The sequence below is a fragment of the Chrysemys picta genome, chromosome 19, assembly GCF_011386835.1.
Source record: "Chrysemys picta bellii isolate R12L10 chromosome 19, ASM1138683v2, whole genome shotgun sequence".
Classification (NCBI taxonomy): domain Eukaryota; kingdom Metazoa; phylum Chordata; order Testudines; family Emydidae; genus Chrysemys; species Chrysemys picta.
Window position 1 is genome coordinate 17,001,517 of NC_088809.1, and position 22,148 is coordinate 17,023,664.

General features: G+C 38.9%; 1 protein-coding gene across 2 annotated transcripts in view; it reads left to right on the top strand.

Moving 5' to 3' along the window:
• Positions 1–22,148, top strand: part of ZZEF1 (zinc finger ZZ-type and EF-hand domain containing 1) — an 81,083-nt gene that overhangs the window by 2,838 nt on the left and 56,097 nt on the right. For both annotated transcript variants that reach the window (XM_024103465.3, XM_005284470.4), the window contains exons 2-12: positions 5,521–5,665; positions 7,459–7,653; positions 8,497–8,668; positions 9,574–9,773; positions 11,177–11,387; positions 15,310–15,426; positions 16,729–16,907; positions 18,467–18,565; positions 20,058–20,149; positions 21,114–21,262; positions 21,777–21,888. In XM_024103465.3, coding sequence (XP_023959233.2) covers positions 5,521–5,665; positions 7,459–7,653; positions 8,497–8,668; positions 9,574–9,773; positions 11,177–11,387; positions 15,310–15,426; positions 16,729–16,907; positions 18,467–18,565; positions 20,058–20,149; positions 21,114–21,262; positions 21,777–21,888 — 1,671 coding nt within the window. The remainder of the gene's footprint in view (positions 1–5,520; positions 5,666–7,458; positions 7,654–8,496; positions 8,669–9,573; positions 9,774–11,176; positions 11,388–15,309; positions 15,427–16,728; positions 16,908–18,466; positions 18,566–20,057; positions 20,150–21,113; positions 21,263–21,776; positions 21,889–22,148) is intronic.

Consider the following 22,148-nt stretch of genomic DNA (forward strand, 5'->3'; position numbering starts at 1 on the left):
GTGCTGGGGGTGGGTCACAAGGGAGCACAGGAGCCTCAGTGGTTGGTGGGGGGAAATCAGAGGGTCTCCGGTGGGGGGAAGCAGAGGGTCTCCAGGGGTGGGATGTGTTGGAGCCTGGGCGTGGCCAGTGCGGTGGGAAAGGGGAGTCAATTTCCAGGGGAAGGGAAAGGTGAGGGCATAGGGCTATGCCCTGAGGGAGGGGGCAGTGAGTGTGGGAGGAGCAGCTGAGAAGGAAAAGTTCCTGGGGCAAGGATCCCAAGGGAGGGGGAGCTGAAGAAGGGTGGGAAGCTAGGAGCAGCTAAGTGAGTCTTGGGGTCTGTTTGCCCTCAAAGAAGCAAGGAGCACCCTCACTTCTCCCTGAGAAGAGACCAGGGACAGACCCCACTAAGCTAATGCATACTCTCAACTGACTAATCTGCTCTCTGCCTTCCTCCCCATCTCTCCTACCTCAGGGTACTTATACCTTGATCCTGCAATGAGGATCCATGTGGACGCAGGGGGTTGCTCTAACTCTACTCCTGTGGGAATCTTTTTTGTTGTCTGTATTGAAATAAATTAACGAAATAATTGAAACTGGCGTGATTATATTGGGTTATTTTGACAAATAAAATATGCAGAATTTTGCAGAATGTTTAATTTGCTGGTGCATAATTTTTATTTTTTTTTGATGCAGAATTCACCCAGGAGTACTATGCAGACATCTCATAAGAGCAGCAGGAGAATTAATTATACTAGACTTTGGTTAGTTTCATGGCTGCTCTTCAAACTCAGTTGTTAAACTGTCAAGAATCCTGTCAGTTTCACACCGCTGTTGCAGTTATAAGAAGCAATTATAGCAGGAGCTGGGACAACCCCAAAAACCTGAGGTTTGGAGAAAAGAAGTTTAGTGGCATTCTCTCCCAGCAGTGAAGACGTCCTGAGGTGAAGTTTAGGTTGAAGGGAGAGTGCTTTCTTTTTAGCTGTCAGAAAGGGTGTAGAGCACATCAAGCTTATGAAACATCTGCTAGCTATACACTGTTGCAAAAGATGAATTTCCTGGACAAAGTCAAGGGGCAACGCTCTGTTAAGGATTTCAGCATCCTCCTTCTCAGCTAGCAGAATGATTCTGAGTTTCTTACTAGGATGCGGTCCCTGACCCTTAGTAGTGGTCCTGCCTCCATCTTTTTTCATTGCCACTGGCTAATAGATTTAGTCTGGTACATTTTTAAAGTCCTGCATTGACCATATTTTCACATATGCACTCTTCAAAATAAATGCTGACAAAAGTAGCAAAAGTGCTGGGAATTAACAAGAAATAATTTTAATTTTTTTTTAAAAGAGGCTTATTTCAGTTGGCCCCTCTGGTGTATGTTCCTTTATTTCATTTGCTGAAATCCAACCACTGACTCGCCTATTCTTTATCAGAACCAGCAAAGTAGGTTATTTCTCATTTGTCATGGCAGTAATAAAGTGAAATACTACTTATCGGTTTTTATAATGATCCAAACCACTGAGCTCTATGGATTGATACATTATCTCAGGCCCTGAGATACAACTATGTTGGAGAACAAGGTGCTAACACAATTGTCCATTCAATAGGGTTAAAATATGCTTTGATATCCCCATGACCTTTCATCAAAGATCTTTCAAAGGATCTAGGATAATATGGGTACCTGGTTAGGTCTCCTCTGTGCTGCAGTTTTAAACGCATTTCTGTTGTATGAAGATGTAGTTGTATCTGTATTGTAGACAGGCCCATATGATCCAAAAGTTTAGATTTCCAAGATAGATTACATTGTTCAGAAGTTAATTCATTGAGAGGATGTGAGCTGATTTCACTTTCTGTTCAACAGAATCCTGACCAATATAGACTAAAGTTTGACCCATTACTATGCATTAAGCTGTTTTACCTTGGTGGGATAGATTATTTGTTTGATATACATGCAAAGTAATGGGTTGTCTAGAAGTGCAAAGGTATACTAAATCTGGGAAGTAGAGAGCAGAGTTTATATTGTGCTTGAGCAGCTATTATGTTTATGTGTGTGTATATATGTGTGTGTGTATATATATATATATAGCTTGAAAACTGCACAATACTGAAAGCTTTGGAGGAATGAAGTTTAGGAAAATTTACATACTTTTATAAGAATGGAGTCTTAAATAAGTTGACAATCCAGCCAAGTCCTATTCTTTCTGTGAGAGGAGGGGGCAACTCATTCACATGCTTTCTTTCCTGAGCAGAGATGTCAATTTAGTCCATCTGAAAAGAGCTTTCCAAAACCATTTCCCACTGATTTTTAGTACTCAATATTAATCTTGGTAGGAAGTATTGAATCTTAATATTTCTATTAAGGAGTTCAATACTTTAAAAAGGTCAGAAGGGAGATTGAGTCATGAGGGGGATCGTGGTCACATTTGCTTAAAATCCCAACCATGAATACCTTTAGTGGCCCAAAATATTAGTTACTGCTACGGTGCTACAGTGATGAGCATGGAATAAGAACCTATATAAAATTAATAGTAGGGCAGCTTCATTTACTGAAACGTTGTTGTAGTTCTCTATGGACCAGAGAAACATTACTCAGATAAGCAGCCCTGTGCAAATTGTGCATTGTTCTGTATCACATGAATACAAGTTTTAAATTGTGGATTATTTTAGGCTTACTTTCATAGTAGGTGAAAATTAGTTTAGTATGTGCGTAGATCTGACTGCAGGATGTAAAAAAATCAGAGTCAAAAAATATATTTGAAAATCTCACCTATATATTGTTACCCTAAGCAATTAGGTTAGAATAGCTGTCAACAGATCAAGCCTATTCCTCTCAGGAGCTGTAAGTGTCTGCTTAAATGGTAGAGGGCTAAACATATTCTTCTATGGGATTCTGGAAACTACAAATATAATTCCAGGCTTACTGCTGGGTGGAAGTGTCATTAAGTGCTTTCAGGGTGTGTGTTTGATTCTTCATATTCAGGGCGTGCCCTGTTAACATAAAAGCTGCTTGCTCCCAATATTAATAAGGATATACTATCTTTTGACTTCAAAGGTCAGGAGAAAAAGTCTTATTAAGACAACAGTGGGTTGACTCTAAACTGTACTTTGAACTGTTTTGACAACCTGAGTAATGTTTGACAAAGTTAATTCCCACTGTATTGTTCCACTCAGAAACAAAATCTAAGTTTCTTGCTTTGCTGTTACACTTAATGCCATAACCTCACTACCACTGAAACTGCTAGCAACAGTGTTTGAACATTGTTGCTAACAGTTTCTCAGCTCTAGGAAAAACTGAAATCTCTAACACTCTTCAACTGAAACTGGGCTGTGTGCCATAGAGATGCTGTCAGGGCATTTAGGCTCCTGATTTTAGGCTTTATCTTCTGGATTCTTTGCCCATTCAGTTGGTTTAAGTGGGCAATAGCTATCTTGAGCTAATTAGTTATTTCAAATGACCTCTCTTTAATGCAGTGGTCTCCAACCTTTTTACGCACAAGATTGCTTTTTGAATTTAAGATCAACCCAGGATCTACCCTGCCCCTTCCCTGAGGCTCCGCCCTGCTCACTCCATTCCCTCCCTCTCTCTGTTACTCACTCTCACCAGGCTGGGGCAGGGGTTAGGGTGCGGGAGGGGGTGCAGGCTCTGGGCTGGGGCTGAGGGGTTTGGAGTGTGGGAATGAGCTCTGGGCTGAGCCAGGGGCAGGGGTTTGGGAGGGGGTGCAGGCTCTGGGCTGGGACCAAGGGGTTTGCAGTGTGAGAGGGGGCTCTGGGCTGAGCCAAGGGCAGAGGGTTGGGGTGCAGGAGTGAGGGGTGCAAGCTCTGGGAGGGAGCTTGGATGCAGGGGTTATATGGTCACACTGCGTCTAATCTCATAGAATCCACTGGACATTTCATGAGTTTTACTTTTTATTAGTGTCTTTTGTGGTTTATAGATCCCAAATCCTTCAGGGATTGTGACAAATCCGTGTCACATTCTCAATTGTAGGATGTGCATTGGCTGGGGCAGGGGGTTGAGGTGCGGGAGTGAGGAGTGCAAGCTCAGGGAGGGAGTTTGGGTGCAGGAGGGGGCTCTGAGCTGGGGCAGAGTGTTGGGATGCAGGAGGGGGTGCAAGGTGCAGGCTCCGGCCAGGAGGCCATTACCACAGGCGGGTCCTGGTTGGCAGTGTGGCGGAGCTGAGGCAGGCTGCTTGCCTTCCCTGGCCCCATGCCGCTCCTGGAAGCGTCTGTCTGCTGGCATGTTTCTGCCGCCCCTATCGGGGTAGGGGCAGCGGGTCTCTGTGCGCTGCATGCACCCGCGAATGCCACCCCCGCAGTTCCCATTGGCCGGTTCCCTCCCCCCGAGGGCCGCAGAGATGTGCCAGCAGCCAGCTGCTTTCGGGAGCGTCATGGGGCCAGGGCAGGCAAGCAGCCTGCATCAGCACTATGCGCTGTTGGGGTTTTAGCAGCCCGGAGAACACGATTGACTGGCAGAGGCTCCAGGATCGACCGGTCAATCACGATCGATGGGTTGGTGACCACTGCTCTAATGTTATTTTTAAAGGCATATTAAGTTTGATATTCAAACAACAAAACAAGGGATTCATACACAAACATCCGCTCTCCCAGTAAATTTGATTCCTTGTATTTACTACACTGTAACAATAAGACAAGTACCTGAAGACCTGTGTGTCATTTCTCTAAAATGGCTTAGTTTAGACATTTCGCATTTGTTATTTTTATAGGCCGCCTTTTTGAACACAACTGCTTTTTGGAGTTTTGGGGAAGACTAAAAGCTGGAGATGAGGGTTTAACACGATATAAAGATTTGTTTTAAGTGTATAAAGAACAGTATTTGTTATAAACATTTATAATTTGCATACATGTACACTAAGGTCAGCATACTGGGAAACTGGAAATAGATCGCTTGAATAAGAAATGGAATCTTATAAACACCTATTCACTTCTTGTTTTGACTTTGTGGATATTTTTGCCAACTTTATTTGGATGTAATACTTAGTTTAGGAGCACAGTGTGTAGTGGGAATTGTTTAAAAAGTTTCTTCTGGTTCTAATAGTATTTCCCTTCTTAAATATAGGGAACATCTCTGAAACCTTTACTATCTCAAGAAGTTCCTTCTGGTTTGAAGGGAACCCACTGTAAATTGGGTGTGGTGATAGTGAGTGATGGATTTGTGTGCAGTGGGGAATTGGCTTGATCTCCTAGTCATACCAGATTGACAGAGTTTTCCTGTGAACCCACCCTATTAGGAGGAGATGCTGATCCTGCTGGGAGATGTCAAATGGTCCTGCTGACTCTCTGTTGCAGATGGCTTGTTGTCCCCCTAAGATATAACTCATTAATTGATTTTTGTGGGAGAGCCGCGCAATGCCATAGAATTAACTGACATCTGTAATCGGCTAAGTCACATTTCCTGTTGCCATGAATTCAGTTTTTCAGGAAATGCTGATTTTCTTTAATCCTTTCAGAATGTTCTTTTGTTCAGAATATCGCAGACAGCCATTCTTTTTCTGTTTGCAATAAATACCAACCTTGCTTCATCTTTCGTGCAGGCCTTTGCACAGTTTGATGCTGAGGGAGATGGCACTGTGGATGTGGAGAACATGCTGGAGGCCCTCAAGAATTCCAGTGGAGCCAATCTTCAAGGGGAACTTAGTCATGTAATCAGACAGCTGCAGGCTTGCTCTCTTGTTCCAGGTGAGAGAAGAAGATGAGGAAACCACTGTCCTCCCTATTCCCACCCCCTCAAGGGAGGCTATCGCAATAAACAATGTAATTTAGTGGTTTTAGTCCTAAATCCGTCTCCCCGAACTGTTAACATTTCCTCAAATGAGAAACGGAAGTGAAGTTTTTGAAGACTCATGATTTCCCAGAATTACCAGCAAGCTAGCTTGCATTATTACATTTTTTTTTCCTCATTGTGAGTGGGAAATTTCTTAGATTTATATGGTTTAAATCACAGATAGAAAATAAGTTCCTCATTGAACTTGGCCATCACAGAGTGATTTTTCTGACTAATGTCATGTAGTTGGCAATGCCATCATCACACTTGGTAATTGAGATATCCTCATCTATCACTCCATCTGACTAGGTCTGCAGTCATGTCATCCATTCTTTCATCACCCAACCCTCTTTGTATAACAGGCAGTGAAAGGACCCATTAGCTACTATAATTGACTCTCTGATTTTTGTTTTCAGTCCTGATTGATGTGCATCATTTGCATACAGTAGAACCTCAGAGTTATGAACATTTCAGGAATGAAAGTTGTTCGTAATTCTGAAATGCTCGGAACTCCAAACAAAACGTTATGGTTGTTCTTTCAAAAGTTTACAGTTGAACATTGACTTAATACAGCTTTGAAACTTTACTAAACAGAAGAAAAATGCTGCTTTCCCTTTTATTTTTTATTTTATTTTTTTAAGTATTTTACGTTCAACACAGTACTGTATTTGCTTTTTTTGTGTGTCATTGCTGCTGCGTGATTGTTGTACTTCCAGTTCCAAATGAGGTGTATGGTTGACTAATCAGTTCGGAACTCTGGGGTTCACAACTCTGAGGTTCTACTGTATGTTTTATTTTCCTGAGTTAATTCAAAGATAATCATGACCATGAGTAATTTCAGCTTTCATACTGCTTATAATAGCTCAGTTTGTACACATCTAAAGTAAATATAGTAAAGGTATTAGAGAGAACTCAAAAACTGCCATATCATGTTAAGTGCCTAAAAAATGAACCATTCATTATAAACTTTAATATGTAAGAGTCTGAGTTCTGGTAGTTAATGTTCTAATGCGTAATCGATTAGAGGAAGTAAAAAGGATAATGTATATCAGTTTCTTCTGCATATCTTCCAAATTTCAGATGTTTGAAACATCTGTCACTTTCCAGACTTCAGCATCTTAAGGCTTTAATGGAATATGTACCGGTCACTTAACTTTCTTCACAATTGTAATTATCCTTCTCAAGAAGTGCTTGATGTAGATGTGATTAATAGGACTAGACAAGCAGCTTTTCTTGCTGGCTAACAGAGAAGAGTGAGAGTGTCTGATTCTGTCCACCAATGTAGCACACTGTTCAAGTCAAATTAGTGTTATCAAGTTAGCATTAGAATCTAATAAATCAGTATTAAAATAAATGCACTGGAGCCCTATTAAAGTCATCATGCTGTTCAATGAATAACTTTTTAACTGTTCTTTTTAATCTGAGACATCAAAATAGAGAATTTAGAATCATAACACTTGTCAACCCATCCAAATCATTCCAATGACGGAAACATATTTGTGTTCTTATGCTTTTCCTAGTCAAGTTTTAAATGTCTTAAGCTTGCACCATTTCTCCTGGAAAACTCTTCCACAAGCTGATTCATTAGTTGATTTAAATGCAGCTGATCAGTGATAAGATATTGTGACGAGGGGAGAGGGTGATGTTTGGTTGCTGCAGGGTGAGATAGGTGGTACAGGAAACAGAAATAACTTTTATGTCTCTCTAGGTTTTATTGACATATTTTCTGAATCAAAAGAGCACCTTGGTCTTCATGCTTCAATGATACTGAGATTCTTGCATCGGAACCGCATTTCCAGTACTGTCATCCCCTACCCAGTGTTGGAGTACTTCAATAATATTTGTACTATGCGGTCTTCAGTACTGAAGGATTCTTTAGATAGGCTTCTACTAAAAGAAAAGGGTATGTGAACTTACTAAAATTTCTCTAATGATGTGATTGGTGTAACTAGGGCTTGAAGTAGGAATTAAAAACAACAGGAACAACAACCCCTAACCTCTTTCTAAACTTCTGCTGGAAGTGACTTCTGAAGCTGACACCCATTTCCATGTGAACATTTTCTAAAGCAAATTGTCACGTAGAAAAGAAGTCTGTTAACTTATTGGCTATGTGTTTTCTGTGGTTACACAAGCGGCATATTGTATTAGAATTTGAGTAAGACTGGCACTACGTTAATAGGTGTTTGACACTTTAAATAGCTTACTTCACTTTCTAAATTTTTATCTTGACTTTATACATTTTCTAGTCTTCCATACTTGATTATTTTCTCCAAGTTGAAAGAATCAAGTCGAATTTGTGCATGGAAGCAATGAGCTCTGTTCCCTCTCTAGAATGACTGGCTAGGTTTCCCTCATTTTGTTAGTTTGCTTTTTTTTTCACCATTTGCTATCTGTAATAATAATACCCTCTGACCATCTTCTTCTCCCTCCCCCCCCCCCCCTGTATAAAAGACTATGGTAAAAGGTAATGTCTGCAGAACTCCAGGCAAAATATAGAAATACTTCACAATGAGAGTAGTAGATTAAGATGAAGCCTGGGAGCACACTCAGTGTACTGCTTAAGTGTAATGATGCTTTGATATCTTCTGTTTAAATATGGAACACACTTGCAGAGAATGTTTTACAGGAGCTGTGAATTATACCCTCAATACTACCTATTTTGGGATACTTGATTTCTTTTTGTGTGTAGTATTTGTTTTTAAAATTCCTTATCAGTGACTTACTTATTTTTTCTATGTCTTTACAGAATGCCCTAGTGATCTGAATGGTAACCAAGAAATGGACAAACTCAAAACTGTCACAAAGTGCTATACTCACATAGAAACCTCATCCAATTCTGCTGACATTGACAAGATGACTAATGGAGAAACCTCATCCTTCTGGCAGTCAGATGGGAGTGCTCGCTCACATTGGATACGGTGAGTAGCATAGTAAAAGGCATCTGGATTTTAGGGTTGTCAGTCCTTAGGATTTACAGTGGGAGATGATTATTTTAATATCACTGGACTGTACCTTTGAGTAGTCTGACGCAAACATATGATTTTTGGAGATAGGATACATCATCTTAATCTTTACATTGAGATGAAAAGCATTCACTTTGGTTTCAACTGGTTAAAAAGACATGAAGTTAAACCTTAGGGTTTTATATGTATTCCCCATTTGTTTTGGGTATATGGGAATGGGCTGGGGGGTTGTTGCTTTCGTATTTTTATTTGTTTGCATCTCTGGGCTTTTTAAAAAGTGTTTGAGCTGTAATATGAATGTTAACATACCTGTACTGGACAGTGTTTAAAGGAAGACTCATTATGTCACAATTTGAAGTAAAATGTATCGCTGCTTCTGTAAACATGGACATGACATTTAATATATGTTCTTATAAACTTATCTTCCACTCTATAACATTTGTATTGAATTGTAGTGTAAGTTAGTTACCAAATTTCTATTTGGTACAAGTATACTGCGGAAACTAAACCTGAGAGTCCTATTGTAGTGCTGTTCTGCTTTCACACTCCTGTAATGGCCAAGATAGCACAGTAAAGATTGTGTTGAATGATGTGAAGTTTCAGGGCCTGATTCTTAGAGGTCACTTTTGTATTTACGGGCTTGAATATTAGTAGTTAGACAATACCTGATTGCACCTGCAGTTCAAGCATTCACATGCTATGGTGATGAGGTATGAATATCTAGACCGATAAATGCCATTGCAGCTGCTTATGCTTGCAGAAGTGGAGATTAGCAGAGGCTAGGCTGAAAGTCGGGCCCTTAGCTCCTAAAGAGAAGAAAAGAAAATGTATATGTCTTTCTCTCTCTCTCCATCTTACAGTTTAAAGATGAAACCAGATGTTGTTCTGAGACATCTGTCCATTGCGGTGGCAGCTAATGACCAGAGTTATATGCCGCAGCAGGTTACGGTGGCGGTTGGAAGGAATGCCAGCAATCTCCAGGAGGTCCGAGATGTTCACATTCCCAGCAATATCACTGGCTACGTGACATTGTTGGAAAACGCTAACATTAGTCAGATGTGTGAGTCAATAAAGACACAATTGGTGTTTTCTTTTTTGCTTTTCTGAAAGTGAAAGGCTGGGTAGCTTGCTGAAATTTGTGGTGTTCATACAGAGGCTTTCGGCTAAGCCCATGATTCCAAAAGAGTTTTGATTGTGGTTCCTGGCCCACTTTACAAAATCTTTTTGCATAGCATCTGGTTTTAATTTTTGTTAAAGGTAGACCACTGAAATAATTCTGGATGCAGTTCCAGCATCTCACTTTGAAGATATGAGGATATGCTGAAATATATATTTACTTATATAATGCATTTATAGTGACTTTTATGCAGTGCTATAATATGCTAGATGCTAGCATGTAGCAAAAATCCCACTTCTGGTTAAAAAACATACCTGAAAAATAAATTTAATGTAATTCAAGGGTTATATCTCACACCTATGTCAGTACAGGAGTGAGATGACTTTTGTAAAGTGTTAAACAAAAAGTCTAAAATATTTTTATGTTAACAAACTATATTTAGTGTTAGGTTTCAGAGTAGTTACCTTAAACATGACAGATCTGTGCCTGCCTTCTTGGAATAGACCTCAATGACAATTTCTGAAGCTTTAAAATCTTAGCTGAACAATGGTTTTGTTCAAATGAAAAAAGAAGAGGAGTACTTGTGGCACCTTAGAGACTAACAAATTTATTAGAGCATAAGCTTTCGTGGGCTACAGCCCACTTCTTCAGATGCACAAAAGCTTATGCTCTAATAAATGTGTTAGTTTCTAAGGTGCCACAAGTACTCCAGTTCTTTTTGCAGATACAGACTAACACGGCTGCTACTCTGAAATTTGTTCAAATGGGTGTTTTCCATTTAAAAAAAAAAAATTCATAGCTTCTTGACATGCCCTCAGAGGGACTTCCTTTCTCAAAACTAACTCTGCAAGTATATTGTCTATGCAAAGGAACTAAGAAAACGTGTTTAAATACTTGTGTTCTGGTTTTGAAATAATTTGCATTTCACTGTCATATGATGGAGGTGCCAGAGAGTCTTACCAAATAAATTTTCCTTTGAGATGAAGCTGGTAAAATATTTGGTAAAATACATGGATTATTTGCACTTTTGGGGGTATTTTGTTTACTTTTTTCACTTATAATTTTTGACCCTAGTTTGTGTTACAGGAGCTACTATTCAGAGGTCATGTGAGTCCTCTGAAGCCTAAATTTTCCAAATCCGTCTGTGCATATGTACGCTCACGTGTGCAATAGTATATGCACACTTGATCACATTCATACTGTGTTCTTTAGTTATACATTTTTGTAATGCAGATAGATCTTTAGGAAGTTCTTCTTCTGAACTTAATTATTCTCTTATGTCTATCCTGATTAGTAGTGGCTGGAAGAAATTACCTATTTTTTTTCTTGTTTGATCTTACCAACAGATGTACAGATAAACATCAAGCGTTGCCTTAGTGATGGATGTGATACTAGAATCCATGGGCTCAGGGCTGTTGGCTATCAAAGAGTAAAGAAACTTGGCATCTCAGTGTGTGATGCTTCAGCTATCTGGTACTGGTCTTTGCTGACCTCATTGGTAACAGCTTCCATGGAGACCAATCCAGCATTTGTTCACACTATCCTACAAAATACTCAGTAAGTACCAACCTTCATTGCGGGCTGTGATTGTGGGGGAAGCAGCCCCTCCCCCTCCCTGGTGCTCCTAAATGCACCGTCTTGGTTGCTGGGGCCGCCAGCAGGGGATGGGCCCTGCCCCCCTCTGGAGACATCCGGGGGACAACACTGGAGGCTAAGGCAGGCAGTGAGTTCCTTACCTTCCCAGGGGTGGTGGGGTTCAGGGTTTGGGGTCCAGCCTTGGGCTGTGGCTGTGCAGTGGCAGGCCCCAGGCTCCGGCTGCGTGGCTTCGGGCTCCGTCCCCCAGCTATGGGGCTTCAGGTTCTGGCCCCCCACTGCCTTCCCAAGCCATCAACCCTCTTCCCCCCTCCCCCCCCACTGTTCCTGGCCCCTGCTGCCTCCCCCAACCCCCTACCTAAGGCTTAATTTGTCCCCTGGCTTGCTGTGCTGAGTTAGTCTGCTGTGAAAAGTGAGATTTCTATGTTTATTATCAGTTTTCACAACAGACTTACTAGCTAGCAATAAATAAATTAAAAGGATTTGGATGTATATATGTGCATATTTATTTGTTTTCCTAAAGCTAATTAAGTATTTTAGGAAGAAATGTGAGAGCGGCCACCAGCAATAGTTGGTGGCTGCACTCTGAGGCCACCAAATAATTTGTCCTGAGAACCCCTGATGTATAACATGCTTGTTATACCAATAAATGGGTGAATGGATACTGGCAAGATACTTCTATAGTTCACTTTTATTTTCCATGACTTGTAGTATTCTCCTAGAAGCCTGGAATGAATTAATTTCCTGTTTCCAACATTGTTGACTATTTATAAATGTTGACTATATTCCATTTTCTTTATGAATGGAGCTTAATTTAGTTTAGTTTTTTTTTTTTTAATAGCCATTCATGTAGAGCCGTATGCCAAAATGTCTGTTCATGCACCAGCAATTAATGCCAGCACAGCTTTGGGAATTGCATTTGCAAGTAAAAGTCTGTTTTCAAGCCAGCACAGTTGTAATTTCTCAGGAACGGGGTAGTTCCTAAAATAAAACAATACAGTTAAAATCTCAGGGATTTTCTCCATTGGATTGTAATTTGTAGTATAGAAGAGGTGAGATATTTGGACCGTTGTTCCTGATAGTGTCGTTTCAGCCCACTCAAGCTAATAATTATTCACTGACACGTTAGCTTAAAAAGTACAGTAGAATGTCAGAATTAGGATCACTTTGGGAATGGAGGTTGTTCGTAACTCTGAATAAAATGTTATGGTGGTTCTTTCAAAAGTTTACAACTGAACAGTGACTTAATATAGCTTTGAAACTTTGCTATGCAGAAGAAAAATGCTGCTTTTAACCATCTTAATTTAAATGAAACAATCACAGAAACAGTTTCCTTACCTTGTCAAATCTTTTGTTAAACTTATTTTTAGTAGTTTACACAGTATAGTACTGTGTTAAATGTACTGTATTTGCTTTTTTTTGTGTCTCTGCTGCTGTCTGGTTACGTACTTCCGGTTCCAGATGAGGTGTGTGGTTGACTGGTCAGTTTGTTACTTTGGTGTTCGTAACTCTGAGGTTCTATTGTAGTCTCAAAGAGCACATAGTGGTTGCTTCACATCAATTCAAATATGTTTATAGCTTTTAACTGTGTTAATGTAGTCTTCTTAACTCTACAAGTATATTTTTACTTTCTTATATTCTTTGTTTCCCTAATACCCTGTGCATATTGATATATTAATTCCTCTGAAAATAGCCAATACCTATATAAGATTTTAATAGTTTGTTAAAGCATCTCCTTTCGTGGGAGAAAAGGCTTCCAAATGTTTATGCCTTTACTATCCTAATAGCCACTAAAAATCTTGAATGTTCTTTGAACATATCCAGATATTTCTGGCACTAAAAAGGGACTGTGTCCCATGTGGTGTATGGAATGAGCAGTCTGCAGTTAAGCCATTTTCATGGATAAACAGTATCTGCCCTGATATGTAAGTGTCTAGTTGTTTAGGTTTATATTTAGGAATTTCACTCTTCTTCCAGGGCCTCTGTTTGTTGGCACCCATAGGAATAAGGCATCTACATAGATGCCTTGATCCCATGAGTGAAAATATTTGGAGAAGACTCCCTGAAACACTGCAGTTAGTGGTAAGCAGCCCCTCAATCCCTGCTCTCATATCAATAAGGCAACATAGCAAAGTAAAGTATTAAACTTCTTCCATGTTTTTGATGAACAGGTTTTTATACAGTGGCAAAAAGGAACTAAACACATTTTGCCAGGCATGTGACAGGCAAAAAATCTCCTGTAGATGCCTTGTTTCTGGTCAGGGTGGTGGCCTGTCCCACCTTGATTTTCAGGCATGATTTTCAGTTTTGTTTTTTCCATTAATATTATGCAGAATATTTCTGGGCTGTTGTAGGGTATTTATAGTATTTTAATGCAGGCATTCCTTTTGTGGTGACTGGTTGTTTTGCTGCGTAATGGTTCCTTGAATAACTGCCAAACTGTCATCTGCTCAATGACTTCAAGGTTTGAAATCTTACTAAAATCATAACACAACCACAACAGCTTTATGGCATTCAGTTTCCATGTGGGTTTTAAAAACACCACTACTTCACATGACAAAATCTTTGAAAACTTTGCCTCTAATTTGCATAGTTTATCCTATACACAGACTTTGAAAACTCTGTTATACAGCTGAGTAACTTTATGCATGTCAGCAGTTCCATTGAAGAAGTTCCTCAGGTACAAAACATTTTCCAGGATTGGAGCCTTACATTTTTACTACCTTTTAAATATTCATAGAATGACATCCTGTGAAGTGTTTTGTACAAAACTACTTTTCTGTGTAGCCTAAACCCTGAGCTAGACAATGTACAATCAGAAAATAATTCTATATAAAAGATAAAATGATCATGAAACTAAGGCCTATTTTACTCTTAAAAGTTAAGTCAACCTAGCAACTTAGGTCAGAGGTGTGAAAAACCTCAACCCTGACCCAAGTAGCTATGCCAACCTAACCCCCAGTTTAGATACAGCTGTGCTGTTATCTACGTAGTTACTGTCATTCAGGGAAGTGGTGATCTTATACCAACAGGAAAAAAAACCTTCCATCAGTGAAGGCTGAGTCTACACTACAGGGTTTTCCCCTAATAATTAGGACAACATAGCTACGCCAGTATAGTTTGGGTAGTGTAGACAAACCCGAAGTATTGAGAGGTTTTAGGATAGTATTAGTAATTAAGACTCTGGCAGCCTGTCCTTTCTAAACTTCCAATTTTCAGGGTCTTATAACTCTGCCATAAGAATTCATTTTGACCTGGGCCAGAAAGTGCTCTTTTTATGTGGAACTAAAGAGTAAGCAGAAAAAATACCGTCACTGGTATGTAAGTTTGACTTATGGAAGCAAATAAATAGATTTTATTAAAGCTTTAAAAGTTTTTTTGGGATTGCTTTTTTGAAAGAGAAAAGCTATTTTTGCATTTTTAAATTAATGTGTGCACATCATTAGTTCTTAATAAGGGACTGCTACTTTGTTTTAAAATATGTTTCAAACAAGGAATTACTTAGTGTTCTTTTTAGGTAGAAGTACATAGGATTTTTCATCAAATGGCTTTGTTGTGCTCTATCTCACTAAACTAGAGTCTGCCTGCGTGCATCCAATTGCAGGGTTGAGGTTTGTGTGATATTTGCAGAGCCTCTTCTATTAAAAAAAATCCATGCCCTACTTTCTCCATCTAGAAGCCAAATGCTTTGCATTTCTAATGCAGGAAGAACATTAATAATGCACCTCACACAATAGAGACAATCACCCTAAACACAGAGATCCAGCCACATAAGCATAAAGATTCTGAGAGGCCCTCCTTTTTTTTTTTTTTTTTTTTTTGAATCTTCTGTTTCTAAAGTTCTGTCTGAGTTTATTTCTAATGTCTTGCTCTTTTCCTTTGCTAGGAAGGCATTGCAGCACATGCCACCACTGTCCCTGACGTCGGGTTCTACAGACTTCTCAAGCTTCTTATCTCCCAATGTTTTGGAGGAAGTAGATAGTTTTCTTATAAGAATAACCAGGTAAATCTCATTAGCATACTTGGGTAAGAACATGATATAGAGTAAATGGGTACTGCAAAAATAGCTTCCATTTGTCATATTCCTCATTTGTTCTTGTTTGTTCATACATTGACAAACTCAAAGATAAATATGAAAAATTGGTTCCTCGGCTCTTCAGTTTGAGCATTTAGCTGACCTAGAAGCCAAAAGCTCATTCCTCCGTCGTTGGCATAGTGATGAGGTATATTTAATGTTAAGTTGGTGTGACATTAGTTCTGCAGTGAAAACTGTTTATGGACCTTTGGAGGAGTTAATAACATTTTTCTCCTTTTCTTCCATTGAGAATAAATTCTGAGTGATTCATCCAAAATATGAATGCTAGAAATAGTGAAAATCTGGTCCCAAAAGCAGTCATGAGATACCATCTTTCAGGTTTTTTTTTTTTTACCTTAACTGCTGTTGTAATAAGGAAGTATATTGCCATCATGAATAGTTTAAGGAATTACTTTGGTATGTAAACCAACATGACTGGCCCTGTCCTGCTCCCACTGCAATCAATTGAAGTTTTGCCACTGGCTTCCTTTTGTTTAATCTCCGTTTTTCATAAATTCTACTTTATTAGAAATGTTACATGTGATCAGGTACTAGTCAACCATGTCTTAAGTTATAAAGAAAAAGACCTAATAAATTAATATGTTTGCAATATATTTACATAAAAAACCTCAAGTGTTAGGTATAAGCACATTTCCCATACAATTGTACTTAACCTGAAGTTTTGTTATACTATGTCTTTATCGGGTCTGCCTACACCAGGTTATTGGGATGTGAACTTTTTTGTGCTTCCTAGCTATGTGGGTGTACAGAAAGTAGAGTAAAATTTTGAAAGAAATAAAGAGAGCAAATATAAGGGAATGAAATAAGGGCGCCAGATGGAGGCTCTAGACTGGTAATGTTTGAAATAGGGTGTACTAGTAGGAGCGTACTCTTAAAAGAACAATATAACAAAAACTCAAATACTGAATTCCTGTGATAAAGCTAAATAGCCTTTTTTAATCTTCTAGTTTTTAACTAGATGATAAAACCTTTCCAATGATTCTGTATAAAAGAGCGGATGATTCATCCAGTGTTGATTTCAGTAACTGGAACAGGACAATTAGCTATCAAGTTTTTATAAACAGATGGCTTAAATGGCTATATAAATAGGCCACATCATAAGTCACTGGTATTAATTGAAATTATTGATGTACCATTTCATGTACTTGATTATGAAACTGCAGGTTTCCTTTCTTATATATATTTATGCATGGTCTTTTTATCTCCTAGTTGTTATGCCACTCCAGAGGTTGAACTTACATTGTTGGCTTTTGCCCTAGCCAGAGGGAGTGTTGCTAAAGTGATAAGTTCACTTTGTACTATCACTGATCATCTGGACACACAATACAAGGCTTCTTCACTCATCTCTTCCATGGCAACTGTTAGACAAAACCTGCTTTATAAATATGGTAAATATTTCAGGGACATCTTTAAGTGCTACTCAAATGAATAGTTACTGCATCCTTTAGAGAGAGAGAAGGTGTGTGTGTGCGCGCGTGCGCGAGATCAATCATAGACCGCTTTCCAAATTGTCTGTGTGTAAACTGGTTGTTTGATCTTTTAATCCGGGTATAAAAGGATTTTATTTTAATGAATATTATCAAGCTGAAAAGAAAGGTATATCTCCTAAAACAGTACTTGCATCAGAGCAGTGCTAGCACTAGAATTTGAGATCCTTGTGATCCTTCCAAGAACCAAAGGTGATGTCACCTTGGAGAAGGAAGTCTGTAATCCTGTGCTCAAGAAATGCATGGGCAGTTGGCTCTGTAGTAAGATGATAAAGGTGTTTGCATCTCTATTAAGTTTATCTAGTGGTACTAGTCTTCCTACAACAAGTTGCTGAATTTTTTTTCTCTGTCCAGTTTTACTGAGAGTAGAATGACATTTATTTATAATTTTTGTTAACGTTTTTTGTCGTAGCTGAATCATGTAGTGTAACTCAGACCTAAGTACAACTCTTTTGATTTTGATTTTGATAGGTTTATTTATCTGGATGTTTATTGTAGGTTTAAACATGAACCTGGTCTAGCAGAAGGCAGTAAATTGTCTTTCTGTGGGTATCAACTTAAGCTTTACTTCTGTCTGACGTGTTTTAACCTCTGTAGTTACAAATAAGGCTAATATGACTGAAAGTGATGGGGGTTTTTTTGTTTGTTTTTGGTTTTTTTGGAGTTTTCAGTTTGTATACATTGCTCATTTAACAGTATTTTGTGTATGATCAATATCACCATTTCCTTCTGTGTAGTCAGTTTCCCTTTTGTTTGTTTGGATTTTCACTCAACAACATAGAATGAAAAACATTTTTAAATCGGAAAATGTGATTGCAAACGACAATTAGCATGCAGACTTAGCAACAGGTGTATATAGTACCAAAAATTATTTTTAATCAATTTTTTAAAATTGACCATCTCAGGTTGATGGTATCACTTTAACCACTTGTCTCCAGTCCTGAATTACTGGATATTCTTAGCAGTCATGCAGGTGTGAACCTAATGTAGAGAAATACTTTCACCAGACTCCACTGCTGGTTCTGGTGTGTGACAAATGTAAACATGTTACGCATAAAATATTGTTACTACTACATTATGCTCAGAATTCTGGAAAGTCACTTCTGTTTCCCACAGCAACTGTATCTCTGGCTTCTTGTATAATAAAAGTGATATTTAGTATTATTTCATGTGCTGTGAACGCTTTAATTCAAAATGTGTGTGTTTTGACAGTCCTCCAGCTGTAACAATTCTTAATTTGTTGTCTTTGTACACTTAAAATTTCAACTGTTATGCAATAACATGGATTTTGCATTTGTTTCCTTTGTGTAAGATAAAGATCCGGTGGTGGTGTAATTCTTCAATTTTTTTCCTTAATTTTTTACCTTCTCTCTGTGTAAAGAATTTAGAATGCCATTGGCAAACAAGCTCTATATTGTTTGTTTTATAGCTCTGATAAACCTGTTGATTTGCTTGTTCAGGAAAGCCGCTACAGCTAACCCTTCAGGCATGTGACGTAAAAGGAAAGGAAGATAAATCAGGGCCTGAAAACCTCCTTGTTGAGCCATGGACAGGGGATGGTAAGTGTATAGTCTTTTGTTTATGGTTTCTTGTAGTGGTTCAGATCTGTACATTTTCACACTGATTGACAGTTAGAAAAAAGGAACTACGGTAGACACAGTGCTTCTAAATTGTAATTCTCACTCACAGGGAATTGCTCTTAGGAACTGTTCCTTTCCCTAAAACAAGTTTGGTATCTTAGGTCAGGTTATTGGTGCATTGGCTGAAAGTGCATAGCAGGCTGGTGTGAAAAACTTCATAGCAGAGCAGCATTTTGCTCTGAATCACGAGGGGCTTCCCAAACACTGATGGAGGGATGGAAGAGAAAATCATATAGAATATCCTCGGGTGGCTGAATATTTGGTTTCAAGAGTCAACAGTCCTTTAATTGTTGATGTCTATCTTAGTCAAAATGGTCTTAAAAATCAGAAATAACAGTATAAATGAGGCAGTAAATAATGCTTTGACTTGCAGAGCCAATGTGCACTTCTCTAGAACGCCTTTTGAGGTGCTTAGCCGACAACATACTTGAGGGCATAGAAGTTGTGTACTGTAGAGGTGGCATACACATTGGAAATCAATTTGTCTTTCTTGGGGTTGTTTGCAGTCATAGTTTGCGGGTGTTTGCATTGAAAAGTTTTTTTGTTTTGTTTTGTTTTTGTTTCTTCCACTTATTCAGCCTCTATCTGAAGTAACATTGCCCTGGCATTTTGCTCTTGATGCCACCGATTAAACTTCAGGATATTGTAACAAAAGGAGAGGTTTATAATTCATGTTCTTCTGAGGTTTTTCTTTCATTTAAGAGGAAAGGGAGGATGTAGAAGGGTCTTGACAGTGTTGTTCTGGCTTTCAGAAAAGCTGTAATTTAGATAAGTAAACACTGTCATTCAGTGGTCCCAATAACATTCAATGGGAGTGACTTTTCACTAAAATTTAGCAGATGGAAGAATTATTTCCTGTTACTGATAGCATAGTCCCAGGAGAGACTGTGGCTGTGAAGACACGGTCCTGAGGAAGGATATACTAACACAACACTGTGTTGAATGGTATCAGAGGGGTAGCCGTGTTAGTCTGAATCTGTAAAAAGCAACAGAGGGTCCTGTGGCACCTTTGAGACTAACAGAAGTACTGGGAGCATAAGCTTTCGTGGGTAAGAACCTCACTTCTTCAGATGCAAGTCATCTTGCATCTGAAGAAGTGAGGTTCTTACCCACGAAAGCTTATGCTCCCAGTACTTCTGTTAGTCTCAAAGGTGCCACAGGACCCTCTGTTGCTTTTTACTGTGTTGAATGTACACCTTTTGATACAGCATCATCTTTTATAAGCAGAATTACTAATGCCAGCATTATAATTTACTATTTCATTTGGACTCTCAAGTCTCATTCACTGGCTGAATCTTTGCTATAGAACAGAGCGCTGGGTTTTGTTTTACTCCTCTCATTATAATTCTGTATCCATTTACTTTAAGATGACAGTCCTCTAAACCTCATCCTGTTTTCATTGTTCCTTTAGGTTTTCTTACTGAGACTGGAAAGACCAGAGCAAGTATCATTCTTTCTACAGGAACTGAATCTACATTCCAGGTGACACAAATTAGAATAAAGGTAAGGAACTTGTTTGCATTATTCAAGCAGATTCTTGTATTAATGCTTTTTTTCTTGGTGGTGGAATTTAGACAGTTGTTCACCTTTGATTGAATGTACAGCTTTGTGATTAATTTGCAAGAAATTTGAGTGACAGCAGTTTGGGTTTTGTTTTGTATTTGCATGAGTCACAGGAAACTTGCACGAAAAGAAAAATAGAAATTACATCTGGTTACAGAATGCTGCCCCAAGTGTACTCTGTAGAGCATTCTATCTATTTTATGTGGCCTCTGTCTATATCTTATTCAGGCCAATGAGGTATTTCTAGTTCTTGTGTATGTAGTATAATGCTTGCCATGTATTTAAACAGCAACATTACTCTGGTGTGGAGGTAAAAACTTATGTCCCAAACATTGGTAGAATCTCATAGCAGGAAGGAAGCTGTGATGAGGTTTTTACAGCTTGCTTTTCCGTTGTTGAAACTATAGTTTATTGTCCCAAAGCATGTGTGCATGCTTTGTAGTGCCCACCTGAATTAAGGATGACTAGACTCTTGTGTTTGTAGGTTCTCATCAGTTGGGGATGGAGGAGAGGGCAACTGTTCAAAAATTATAGTGCAATGATACTTGGAAACAATTTAAAAAAAAAATTGCCACTGCTTTTTGTATAAAACAGCAGAAAAGCAAATTGAATCAAGATGCAGGCTTTTTCTTTCTTGCTTGGCTCCAGGTGAGATGGTGGCTAAAATGAAACTTAGCTATGAGTTTGAGCCTTAATCTTTCAGAGATGTTTAATCTTTCTGAAACATTTCCTGTGTCATGTTCCTTTAAAACAAAGGAAATAAATAATATGATTCCAAAGAATCACAGATGAATTTTGCTGATCTCTGGTTTGATTTGAGTAACTCTTCTTTATAAGCAGAAGCATAATTTTATTGTTATCCTAGTTTTCTCTGTGTTGCTCCAGCATTATGTTCTCCTTTCAGGTTCGGAAAGGTGCTATTGGAGCCCAGTGTGGGTTGGTGTTTGCTTATAACAGTTCTTCAGAAAAATTTCATGCAGAGGAACATTTTAAAAAATTTGAAAGCTATGACAAGTGGAAGCTTCAAGAATTCAGGCAATTTTTAAAAAACAGGTAAAGGTGGGCAGGGTGGTAATTAATTTTTTAAAAAATTAACATTGCAGCAAACCTTCTCTACCCTGTTTATAAAAGTCAGAGTGTGGATGAGGTCGGAGAAGTCTTTAACATTTCTTTGTGCCTACTGCTGTAGCTGCAAATAAAGTCACTTGCCACTGAACACCTAAAGGTCTACATTTAAAACTGAATCATGACCAGCCCAGTTTGAACTAAAATCTCAATTTGATACTTCTGAGAAGCTGTGTCTATACAGAATGCTGATTCCTAATAGCAGTATTGTTGCCTTTCTCTACAAGTATGCTGTAAAATTATTGACTTGACTTTGACAATAAAAATAAAAAAATCTATGGCAGACATGCATTTGCTGGAGTCTGTGCATGTGAAATGTTTCTGCTACGTTTTCCTGAATCTTTAATTTTTCTAACAGGTAAAAATAGTTGGGTAACAGCAGTGGGGCAATCCCTACGTTTTTTTTTTATTATAACTTTGGTTGATGTGCTTTTATCTGCAGAAGTGATTGTTCATGTGATGAGCTGGGAGAGGATGATCCTGTTGGCTGGTTTGAGGTGGAAGAAGAATGGGATGAAGTGGAGGTCAAAATGCAGCAGTGCAGAATTTCCCAAGTAAGAAATAATTAGAACAGACTGACTGAGGCGTGAATGAGGAAATGATCATCTTCCTGCTTTCTTGAAGACCAGTTAAATAATCATCAGGTTTTTGTTACCGAAGAAGAGGCCCAGTAGTGTAGCTAGGGGCGGGAGCAGGACAGCGGCTGCTCTCCCACTGAGCACAAGTGGCACCTTTTCAATTTTTACTCACCCGGTGGCGCTCCAGGTCTTCGGCAGCACTTCGGCGGCGGGTCCTTTACTCGTTCCGGGTGTGT